The sequence below is a fragment of the Pelophylax lessonae genome (genome assembly GCF_965119305.1).
Source record: "Pelophylax lessonae genome assembly, chromosome: 10".
Classification (NCBI taxonomy): domain Eukaryota; kingdom Metazoa; phylum Chordata; class Amphibia; order Anura; family Ranidae; genus Pelophylax; species Pelophylax lessonae.
The window spans coordinates 222,061,561-222,074,384 of NC_138777.1; the positions used below are offsets into that span (position 1 = coordinate 222,061,561).

Consider the following 12,824-nt stretch of genomic DNA (forward strand, 5'->3'; position numbering starts at 1 on the left):
GTTTGTCAGCTTAGGGGGCAACTGCTGTTGCAAAAGGGGACTTTTCCTACTTTAAAGCAAACTTAGCTATTTGTTCATGTTAAAGTAGTTTTAAACCTCAGACATGGAATATGAACAAAGCATATCCCTCTATAGCAGTGGTCTTCAGTCTGTGACACGGGGGCCAGATGTGGCCCTTTGCTTGCCTTTTTTCTGGCCCTTGGGGTACTACTCCACTACCTGACACCAATGATGGGGCACTACTCCACAACCTGACTCCAATGATGGGGCACTACTCCACTACCTAGTAAATACATATTCGCCAGCACACCAAGGCTCTTGCATAAGCAGTCCAAAAACTTTATTCAAGTTACGATCACATCAAAAAATAGTGCAATGTTTCGGAGCCGCACAGGACCCCTTCGTCAGGCACTACCTGACACCAATGATGGGGCACTACTCCACTACCTGACACCAATGATGGGGCACCATTCCCCTACTGACACCATCAATGGGGCACTATTTTTGTTATTGATATTAACAATGGGGCTCTATTCCTCCCATTAAAACCAATGTTGAGGCCCTGATGCCGGTGCATTTTCTACTCCCACTGGTCACAGTCATGCTCTATAGCATGGGTGCTCAACCTCTGCCCTTCCAGCTGTTGCAGAACTACAAGTCCCATTATGCCTTTGCCACTGGGAGTCATGCTTGTAACGGTCAGCCTTGAAATGCCTCATGGGACTTGTAGTTTCACAACAGCTGGAGGGCCACAGGTTAGGCATTCATGCTCTATAGCAGTGATGGCAAACCTTGGCACCCCAGATGTTTTGGAACTACATTTCCCATGATGCTCAAATACACTGCAGAGTGCATGAGCATCATGAGCAATGTAGTTCCAAAACATCTGGTGTGCCAAGGTTCTCCATCACTGCTCTATAGTGTGTACTTGTCGCAATTAAGAGCACTAAGTGTAATTTCTTTCTGCTGCCTCCTTCCTCTGCTTTCAGCATTAGTCACTTCTGACAGGTTTCCTGGCACCAAGAAAAAAAGGTGACGTGGCTGAAAGCTCCAGCACACAGCCTGGTATTGACAGCCTCAGCTCTGTTCCTGTGTGCTGTGCGGAGGGGGATGTGTCCCTTCCCTCCAATCAGCTCTCAGAGCTCTCCTCACTGTGGTCTGCAGAGTGTTACTTTAGCTCTCCGCCCCCTTATTTCTGAACTCTCAGACAAACTTTATAATTCTGCACTTTGAACAGATGTAGAGAAGAGAGGGCTGCAAATGGACAGGGATATTTGTTTAATCTCTGTGTATTACCTGAGGCCAGTCACTTCACTGGGTATATGTGAGGGTTTACAACTACTTTAACTTACTGCATTCTCAGTAACGCATTTGGGTAACACTACCAGATATTTATTATCTCTTGCAGATATCACAGTACTACCCCTGGCAATGCCTTCATCTGATTTTCTTTCCAGAAGGGCAGCGCTATTTTGTTCAGGCATCAATTAGGTTCACCACCTACCTCACTATGAAACTCATTTTTTGTATTCTGCAAAAAACCTGGTTGATCCTGCTGCTCTCTCCCCCTTCTGTCCATGTCCCCAATTCAGCTAGGGATTTTGCATCTGTGATGGCTACTCTGCACATGCTCAGTTTTAGGTGAATTTCTATGCTATGCATTTCCTCCCTATCACATCTGAGCAGCCCATGTGTCGTAAATGACAGCCCACTCCCTCCCTTCTCCTCCTCCTCCATGCCCACTCACCAATTAAACACAAGACAGGTGTGATATTACATGTAGATTAATAGAGGCTTCACCTCCCTCGTATTCTAAGACACAGGATGGAGGGGCGTGCCACAGCCTGTGACTGGCAGAAATCTGCCGACACCATGTTATTGCCAACAAATAATGAGGATTTGATTTCAAATATATGTTTGTATGATGATTTAATACCGTTTATTGATATTCGGTATTTATTTTTGCTCTGTATTCCAAGGGCTGTTTTTTTTTTTTTTTTTTTTGAACATGTGACCAACAGCAGAGGAGTAGAATCTCCTCCTGCTTATGTTTCCCTGCATACAGGCTGGTAAAAAGCTGAGTCGTGTGACAGCTATATATCGATTAAGAAAAAGGTACTTAGATTTATTTTTTTATTAGAATTACAGTTCCATCATCCACATACAGAAATAGAAGGGAGAATGTCAATTAAACAGTGCGTGTTTTGTATAATTTTAATGTGATCTCAGCCTAGGCATCTGTTACTGGACTGAAGCTTTTTTAGGATAAAAGTTGCGGTATTTTTCTTTTTTTTTTTTTTTTGAAGACTACACTATAGAGGAGATTTACTAAAATTGAAACGCTCCGAATCTGGTATAGCAGCCAATCGGCTTCTAACTTCAGCTTGTTCAGTTAGGCTTTGACAATAAAACCTGGAAGCTGATTGGCCACTATGCAAAGCTGCACCAGATTTTGCACTCTCCAGTTTTAGTAAATCAACCCTAAGGGTCCTTTCACATGGGCGATCCGATCCGCCTGTCAGTTTTTCAGGCGGACCGGATCAGATGCTCCATGCATCCCTATGGGGCAGCGGATGTCAGCGGAGACATGTCCGCTGACACCCGCTGCTATCTGATTCTGATTATGTCCATGAAATCTGGACATAATCAGAATCAGATAGCATCCAATCCTCCGTCTGGAGGATTGGATGAGAACGGACAGGCAGTCCGTTCTCATCCGATCTCCCCATAGAGGACAGTGGGGATCTGACAGCTCCATCTCCGCACACAGAGCGGAGACGGAGCTGTCATCCACCTGCTCAGCGCGGATCGGCGGATTGATCCCCCGCTGAGCAGAGAACGGACCTCGTCGGACAGCGCACCGTGTGAAAGGACCCTAACAGTTGTCCGGCAGATCTTTCTCTTGTGTCTATGGGTACATTAGGCTCATTGAATGTCTGGAAATTCAAATACCAGCTGATCGTACGTAATGAGAACAATGAGGCTGACAATGTCCCTCTATTTGCAGGCAGTAAACTGTACCAGATTTTGCACGCTCTTGTTTTAGTAAATCGCCCCCTGTATTTTTGTTGTGACATGTCAAGAAATTATCTTACAGACATAAGCTGGCCATAGACTACTCTGTTTTTTCAGTGAGCAGTCTGATTAAAAAAAAAAAAACTGAACAGATTCCCCCATCCAGACATTCAAAGTGGATGTAGGAGTTCTGCTGCGCTCTTGTATTTGGACAGTGGGACGACTCCACTGTCAGCATACACTGATCAGTGCTGCATCCGGTTGGCTGCAAGTGCTGATCAAATTAAAATATGCCTACAGTTCCGTTAGAGAGGAGCTGATCATTAGATCAACTCCTATTGAATGGCAGTGGCCAAAGATGGACCGAAATTTGGCCAATACCTGCTGAACTGGGCGAATTTCAATTCATCGATGGCCAGCGTTAGTCACTGAAAGGTCTGTTTTAATGAAATCTGAACTTTCGCTTGAAACAGATCAATTGTAGATCTTACCAAAATGCTACTTCTTACCATTGCATTGCCTGGTCTCCTTTTTCCTCCACTTTGACAGGTGGTGGGACTTGTGACGTCCTCTTGTATTGCTATGGGTATTTTACATAATTTTGTGTCCTAAATTCATGAACCAGTCCAACGAGTTCATTAGCATCCTCTTGTGTTGCTATGGGTATTTTACATAATTTCCTGTCCTAAATTCATGAACCAGTCCAACGAGTTAATTAGCATCCTCTTGTGTTGCTATGGGTATTTTACATCATTTCCTGTCCTAAATTCATCTTCTTGTGTTGCTATGGGTATTTTACATCATTTCCTGTCCTAAATTCATGAACCAGTCCAACGAGTTCATTAGCATACGAATAGGGGAAGCTTAGCTTTCTACTTATATTTATGCTATAAAAATTACTAAAAAAGCCACATCTTGTAGAAAACATTCCTAGAAGATTGGTGGTGGTTCTAGTTGGAAAGGAGTTGCAGACCTATAGTTTTCGATTGGGATTTCCAACAATCGCCATTTAGGTGTGATGGTCAGGTGTTTACAAACTTCTAGCATGAGCTCATGTCTCTGACACTCTGTTCTCTCATTCTATCTAGCATTCCTCTTTTTAGTACATACAGCACAACTGATTGGCTCCTGCAGCTTCTTCTTCCTCACCCAGTCTGAGCTCTGCTGTCCAAGAGGCTAATACATCTCATTCTACTGTATACTGCTTGCATCGAAAAAACATTTGATGATGAATTAACCAATGCAGAATTTCATTAATTTATGTGTTATACATTTGCATGGCATTCACCTTTAATGCTAATGAGGAGTATGTGGTTTGGGGTCTTTTGCACCTGCTGGTGTCCATCTCTCCCTTGCAGTAAATCTCCTTACCCAGCATGTTCCATAGTTGGGAACAGAAACAGATGCAAACTTTGAAATTCTTCCATTTAAAACACACATAATTCACAGAAAAATAGCTTCTATCCCCAGCATTAAAATCAAATAGACGGCTGGGGAAAGCGCCTACATTGCTGATTATTTTGCGGGAAGGAATTCGGCTTTCGGTTTGCTAAAAAGATTACTGCATGCTGTGTACTTTTTTTCCCCCCTTCTGGAGAAGAGAAAAGTGTGGTGTTTACACAAATCTGCAAATACACAATTGAAATTTATTTCCAAAGTGAAACATTATCATCTGTCTGGGGAGCAGGCTGCATTTTTCAATAAGTTAGAACCAAACTCCCAACTCTATCCAATAAAGGATGGCGGTTAATCTGGTTTGTATGTACTTTCTATTGCGTTTGTTGTACAAGTTGGACTCGATTTTCCTTTTTTTTTTGTTAACTGGAGTTGCTATGTGGAGGTGTAGTAAAAAAAAATAATAAATAACATACTTCTTAAAGTGTACTTGCACTTGGTCCATTTTAGTACTTCTGGTGGCGTTTGGGGGTAGATGTCGCACTACTCCGCCTCTAAAAGGGGCAGCAAGTGGTCAATCAGCAGGCTAGAGAATGGTAAGGCAGTATTGTGCAGTCGTGTTTCTGAATTGTCTGGAAAGAAAAACTTGCATGGGAGAATCTGGAGGCCCCTGCAGCCAAGTAGAGTGACATGGGGTATGTTTACAGATGTAAAACTACAAACGCATACTGCATGCTTTGGTTTACGCAAGTACCGTTGTATACCACATAAGTCAAGTACAGCCATTCGTGTCTATTAGGCAGCTGGAAATATGCCCAAACATCACTAATGGAACCTCTAAAATTTATTTTGAGAGGGATTCTTTGTAATTATATATTTTGTGTTTATTTTTTATTTATTTATTTTTACTGAGGGCCTGAATCTGCAACAAGCCAGCAATAGAACACTCTAGGAATGATCTATTGCTGCAGAGCGCTCTGAAAAGAGCTGCCACAGCTGTCTCAGCCACTGAACTCAGAGGAAATGATATGATGTAATTTGGGACATTACATTCCTTCTGTTGTGTTCATAAGGATCTTCTATAGATGCTACTATGGAGCACTGTGTAGCATGATCAGACAGAAGCCCAGTTGATGATCATTTTTAGCTCCTTGCTTAGGTGATTTCTAAAAGCATTTTTTTTTTAATCACAAATCTGTCCTACTTACCCGCTCCGTGAAGTGGTGTTTTGGGAGGGATTCTTTGTAATTCTATTTTTCATGTTTATTTACTTTTTTTTTTACTTTTGCATATTTTTACCGGGGTCCTGAACTTGCAACCAGCCAGCAATAGATCACTATAGCAATGATCTATTACTGCAGAGGGAGGCTGGAAAGAGCTAACAAAGCTGTTCCAGCAACTGAACTCAGTGAAAATATGACGTCATTTGTGACATCACATTCTTTCTGTTGTGTCCATAAGGATCTTCTATAGATGCTACTATGGAACACTGTGTAGCATGATCAGAAGCCCAGTTGATGATCATTTTCAGCTCCTGGCTTAAGTGGTTTTAAAGGCTTTTTTTTTTTTAAATAACCATGTCCTGCTTACCTACTCTGTGTCATGGTATTGCACGGAGCAGCCCTAATCCTTCTTCCGGGTCCCCTGCTGGTGCCCCTGGCCCCTCCCCTTGTCAAGTGGCCCCATAGCAAGCTGCTTGCTATGAGGGCACTTATGCGTTGTCACTCTTGAGCCGACTCTGTGTGTTCATTGACACACACAGCTCTTCTTGGCCCCTCTCTCTCTCCTTACTGGCTTTGGTTGACAGCAGCAGGAGCCAGTGTCTCCCACTGTACACCTTATCATAGTCCAATAAGGAGAGAGAGAGCCGCAGAGAGATCAGGCTCAGATAAATATTTAGAGGGAACATATGGATAGTGGCGCAAGCAGGTGTGTATATAAGGGCTAAAACAAGGTCCGTGATAAAGTCTTTGAAGGAAATAACTCAGTGCTATGATGAGGTATACGCAGTCTTGATACTTAGGGCCAGCCTGGAGGGGGAGCAGAAGCGAACTCCAAACATGCAAAAGACAAAGGAGAGACAGGCACCTCTGAGTGCAGACTGTTATGCTATTTTATTAAAGCAATGGAATAAAACTCACATGGTGTATGAGGTAAGTAGGCACATATGTGAAGTTAATGACCTGGAGCTTGCGTCGTCCATGCTGGGAACAAATCAGCCTCCTGGCCAGCAGGAAGCAGCAGCAATGGGGATGTACAGGAAGGAGGGCTGAACCGCAGGCTGGGCTGCAGGGTGGACTGCAGTTTGGTCCGCGATGATGTCACCGGTGTGCTTGCGACACGTTTAGGAGCATGCGCACTAGGGGGACAAAACCAGAGTGCGCTTCTTATTCAAGCTCTTGAGGCTTAAGAAGGAGCGCGCTCTGATATTGTCTCCCTATTGCGCATGCTCCGAAATGCGTCGCAAGTACACCGGTGACGTCATCACGGACCACACTGCAGTCCAGCCTGCGGTTCAGCCCTCCTTCCTGTACAGCATCATTGCTGCTGCTTCCTGCTGGCCAGAACGGCCCTACACACAGCTGATTTGTTTCCAGGATGGACGACGAAAGCTCGCGGTCACTAGCTCCACATACGTGCCTACTTACCTCATACACCATGTGAGTTTTATTCCATTGTTTTAATAAAATAGCATAAAAGTCTGCACTCAGAGGTGCCTGTCTCTTCCTTTGTCTCTTACATATCTAGAGGGGGCTGGGGGGGCTGTCAAAGACAGCCAGTAGTCTTAGCACTAAATCTGATTGGTGGTGGGGGGGGGGGGGGGGCTGCAGGAATCTTTTTAAAATGGTGCTGGAACACTTCTGGGTAGAATAGCCTCTATCCCTGCACCATTTTGAAACAGTGGTTGGGAAGCCCAAATAAACTTTCAGTTTACTGCAGCTAAATTCCAAATGCATCAAAACAAAAGGGGTGCAAAGTCTTAATATTCTTTAAAGAGCAGCCACAGCCTGAGCACAAAAGCCTGTCTGCTGCCAGCATGTTGCTGAGAAGGACCCTTGCTTTCTGTATTGAGCAGTGATGGCTCTGCTGATTCAGACCTGTAGCGTCCATTTATGAGGTCAAGTTCCCAGCATGCCCAGTTCTTTACGCACATTTAAAGTGCTCTTTTTTTTTTTTTTTTAGTTTGATGATCTCTGGATTCTGGTGATCTTTTTACTCAATTTTCACTTGTAACATGAGACTTCTTGTTGTGGCCTAGCTTTGCCTATCTTTTTTTAAGCCTGACTCCAGCCTCAGCCCAGTCTTCTTTTTTTTTACATTCTAAAGCTGGGAAAAGGATAGACTTTGTTTCGTTTTTTTTCAGTCTGTGACCCCATTCAAGATATTTTCAAGGGGGTGTCGTCACTGGGCCAAGAATGGACAGCAATGAAAATATTGTCAGAAGTTCTATTCCTTCCCCTCTTCCTGTTCTGTCTTGATACCTTTAGGAATAGGTTAGGAAGTGAAATTATCCATTGCCACTTTCCTTGTGTTAGGGAAACCTTTCAAATATGGAGAGAGACAGCAGTATAAAAAAATCTTAATAAAATGTATTAATGCTAGTATGTACAAAATGTTTTTATTTTCTAGAATAAAAATGTGACATTTCCCTTGGAACTGCCATCTATACGCACCATTATTTTTAGGTTGTCTTTTGTATAATGCCTGTTTTGTTCCATTTTAGATGTCAGGAAAGCACGGGAAGACCTGGAAGAGGTCATGAAGAATTTTGAGTCTAGAGTGGAATTCACGAAGGGCCTAGAGAAAATGAGCAAGGTAAATGGAACTTTGGATGTATAGAAAAGGTGGTGGTAGTGGGGGGGGGAGGGGGGGTTATTGAAGTGCTAAAAATTTTAAAAAAGAATATCCATAAAAGCAAAGAATGGAGCCCCACAGTCAATTTTCTTAAGTAAGCTTACTAAACTAGCTGCTCTCGAGTGTGCGTACATCATAATATCTATTTTATCTGCTTCACATATCCCAAAAAATTCTCATTTTAGGACAGTGGGCAAAGCCATGCAAAAAATTCCTTCATGCCCCAGCAGCCGAATAAATGCACATTCAAAATCTCCGGTGTAAATTGCAGCTATAGTTCAATATTATGAAAACTTGACAAAGCTAGGTATAGCGAAACATGTAGTTTTGGCAACCAGAAGCTTTCAGAAGCTCTCGTGATACCTCCACCGTCCTGCACGGCTTCCTGTTCATCTCCTCGGCGTCACTTCTGGTGACGTCATTCATGCGCCATTTCCGGTCCTCACGGATGACTCGGCTACGGAGAACGCATTGGCCCCGGTTCAGTGTAGCGGCCGCACACAGGACCGTGTGAGCCTCTACCATTGGATGCTGGTGATTACCATCAGGGAGCACCTTTCCTCATCTTGGGTTATCCGATGTCATTGGATTCCCACAATTACCACCAGGGATCCCCACAGCACCCCAAGGAGACTCGGAGGCTTCAGGGATTGGTTTGGAAGTGCATTTATTTATTTTAATCTGTTTGTGTTTATTAAACCTTTAAGGCTCACTATGAGACTATTTTTGGGGTCATCATTTATACTTGACTAACCACATGTGCACACAAGAGCACCATCCTTATTTTTTGTTTCAATAGTTCAATATTATGGAGCCTTTTTATTCCAAGCTGCATGCAGCTGTTTCAGTCTTTTTAGCCTTCATCAGTGCAGTGTATGGAAACTCTGACTTCTATGAAATAGGGCTTGGGACCCAACAAGACAGTATAACCATACAAGATATGGTGAAAGGAGGCTAAAGGAATTAAGAAGCCATCCAAGTGAATCAGTGCACAGCACAGTCAATTTTTTCTTAACCACTTAGGGATCGTAAGGTTTTACCCCCTTTAATGACCAGGCCATTTTTTGCGATACGGCACTGCTTTACTTAAACAGACAATTGCGCGGTCGTGCGATGCTGTACCCAAATAAAATTGTCCTCCCCCCCCCCCCCCCACAAATAGAGCTTTCTTTGGTGGTATTTGATCACCTCTGCAATGTTTATTCTTACATACCCCTGTTAAAATTTCAGGTTTTTGTAATGTAAAAAAATTGAGACCAAGATAAAATCATTTCAGAAATTTTCCACCTTTTAATGTGACCTCTAAACTGTACAACTCAGTTGAAAAACAAACTGAAATCTTTTTAGGGGTAGAAAAATAAAAAACTAAAATAATATGTTGCATAAGTGTGCACACTCTCTTATAACTAGGGGTGTGGCTGTGTTCAGAATTAAGCAATTACATTCAAACTCATGTTAAATAGGAGTCAGTACACACCTGCCATCATTTAAAGTGCCTCTGATTAACCCCAAATAAAGTTCAGCTGTTCTAGTAGGTCTTTCCTGACATTTTCTTAGTCGCATGCAAAAGCCATGGTCCGCAGAGAGCTTCCAAAGCATCAGAGGGATCTCATTGTTAGAAGGTATCAGTCAGGAGAAGGGTACAAAAGAATTTCCAAGGCATTAGATATACCATGGAACACAGTGAAGAAAGTCATCATCAAGTGGAGAAAATATGGCACAACCGTGACATCACCAAGAACTGGACGTCCCTCCAAAATTGATGGGAAGAAAACTGGTCAGGGAGAGGCCAAGAGGCCTACAGCAACATTAAAGGTGCTGCAGGAATATCTGGCAACTACTGACTGTGTGGTCCATGTGACAACAATCTCCCGTATTCTTCATATGTCTGGGCTATGGGGTAGAGTGGCAAGACTGAAGACTTTTCTTACCAAGAAAAACATCCAAAAACATCCAAGCCCGGCTAAATTATGCAAAAATACATCTGAAGTCTCCCAAAAGCATGTGGGAAAATGTGGTATGGTCTGATGAAACCAAGGTTGAACTTTTCGGCCGTAATTCCAAAATATATGTTTGGCTCAAAAACAACACTGCACATCAGTAAAAGAACACCATACCCACTGTGAAACATGGTGGTGGCAGCATCATGCAGGCTGTTTGTTTTTTGTTTTTTTACATCAGGGAACAGGGGCCTTAGTCAAGGTAGAGGGAATTATGAAAAGTTCCAAATACCAGTCAGTATTGGCACAAAACCTTCAGGCTTCTGCTAGAAAGATGAACATGAAGAGGAACTTCATCTTTCAGTATGACAACGACCCAAAAAGTTTTGGAATGACCCAGCCAGAGAACAGACCTGAATCCCATTGAGGAGGGCTGTGCACAGAATATGCCCTCACAATTTGACAGATTTGGAGTGTTTTTACAAAGAAGAGTGGGCAAATATTGTCAAGTCAGGATGTGCCATGCTGAGAGACTCGTACCCAAAAAAAAACGGAGTGCTGTAATAAAATCAAAAGGTGCTTTAACAAAGTGTTAGTTTAAGAGTGTGCACACTTATGCAACCACATTATTTTAGTTTTTTTATTTTTACTTCCCTCCCCCTAAAAGATTTCAGTTTGTTGTTCAACTGAGTTGCACAGTTTATACAGTAGGTCACATTAAAGGTGGAAGTTCTGAAATGATTTATCTTTGTCTCATTTTTTTACATCACAGAAACCTGACATTTTAGCAGGGGTGTGTAGACTTTATATCCACTGTATATGATACACAGAGGCACACATACACATATATACAGACACACACTCACACCACTGCTTGAATGTACATTCTCCTCTCCTGATTAATACTCAGGAATCTCTGCAGTCTCCTGTTATTTCCACCTTTATCCACCCCCTACAGCTCTGCAGATCTCCTTGGCTCTCCTATGACTCATCCCTCCTCCCTTGCTGGCTAACTCTCACAAGAGTGAGAGAGAGAGAGATCTGTGCATGATGTCATTAGACCTAGGCTAATTACCAGGTAAGAAAGAGGAAGTGGGCTGTGCCATCTTAAGAGCATTAAAGGGCCCTGTGCAATGCAGTGCACTGGGGCCCTGACTACACAATTACCTACAAGAAAAAAAAATGCAAATTATCGATAAGGGGATATTTATTGGTACAGCAGTGCCAGGCTAATGACAGCTTACAAGTTCGGTGGCTGGGTCCAGTGAACACACATGGATGGGAGTCAGACTCGACTGTCCTGTGTGTGCCTGTTCCCGTGGAGGTGGACAGGCATTCCTGCAGTTGTGGGCTCCCCCTCCACGGCCCAAGTGGCCTGACAGCAGTGCAGGGCCGACAAGCGCTTGCCATCTGCTAAGTTCGGCGGCGGGATTCACACCTGGAATCGGGACTAATGCTTGGCTGGGACTGGGTCGCTGGGTAGGTGGGGCCCCCTGGGAAACTGCCCAGCGTGCCCATTCGGTAGGATGGCCCTGGAAGTGGGCTGCATAAGGTATTTACTGGCAGAAAAAAAATGCTTTACTATCCAAAGTTAAAACAAGAAGGGCAGAGGATTTCATAGATGGAAAGATGAAAAAATTACTGAAGGTCCACTTTAAGAAGGCTTTGCTGTGCTATGCACTGGTTTAGTTGGTGAGCTTTTGGATTCCTTTTCTTCCTTCTCACCATAACATGTTTGGTAATACTGTCACATCCGTTCCACCACAAAATTTTAGTCTAGTCTTCATTCTCATTAAAGTATACTGAGCTCTGATGAAGAGGGATGCCTTATGACCCCTGAAATGCGTTGCTTAGATATGCAGAACAGTCAGTTTTAATAAGATATACTTTCACGCTTGAACTCTCAGTTCAAGTGCGGCTCTCCATTCTTTCTTTTAATGGTTGCTCTCCGAGGGGCTCCTGCAAGACTTTTATTACATGCAAACTGCCCGCTCGATGTTTTTCGCACCCCAAGACATCCAATTCTGTTTTAGCCATTGAGACCCCATTGAGATCCCATTGCGATCTGGATCTCAGCACCATCACCTCTCCCCATAAACTAAAATTGGGAAAAGGATGGGAGAACTGAATAGATAGCTACATTTTGGATACAGATCCCATAGCTGACAACTGATAGAATTCAGAGATATCATCTGAAACAATGGTTTTGAGTTATCAATACAAAAAATTGATTAGTGAATAGACCAATTACGATGAAGGGTATCTGCAATTTGAAAAATGTGTGTGAATGTACACTAAAGAAGAGATGGGAAAGACCCTCTTTTTATCCTCATTGTCGACATGTGACACTAAAAAAGGCATGAAAGGGGGGTCAGTAAATAACAACTCCATGTTGCTTTGCCATCTTTTGTGTCTGATGTGTGGCCATGACATGCATCTAGACTATTCAGAAACCTTCCTTCCCCTACCTGCTAAATGATTTGTCAGATACTAACTAGCAGAAACACATAAACTCCTATTTGCAGGACTGTAAACCTCCACAGACCAGTAATCAATTGTAATTACTTGAACCACTTGCTGATCGCCCTATAGCACTTTTACTGCCGCAGGGAGGCAGCT

The 12,824-nt window shown here is 43.1% G+C and overlaps 1 protein-coding gene across 1 annotated transcript in view; it reads left to right on the forward strand.

Moving 5' to 3' along the window:
* The window catches only part of URI1 (URI1 prefoldin like chaperone), a 177,145-nt gene that overhangs the window by 120,469 nt on the left and 43,852 nt on the right, over window positions 1–12,824 (forward strand). Inside the window, exon 5 of the mRNA XM_082270827.1 lies at window positions 8,135–8,226. Within this exon, the coding sequence (XP_082126953.1) occupies window positions 8,135–8,226 (92 nt within the window). The remainder of the gene's footprint in view (window positions 1–8,134; window positions 8,227–12,824) is intronic.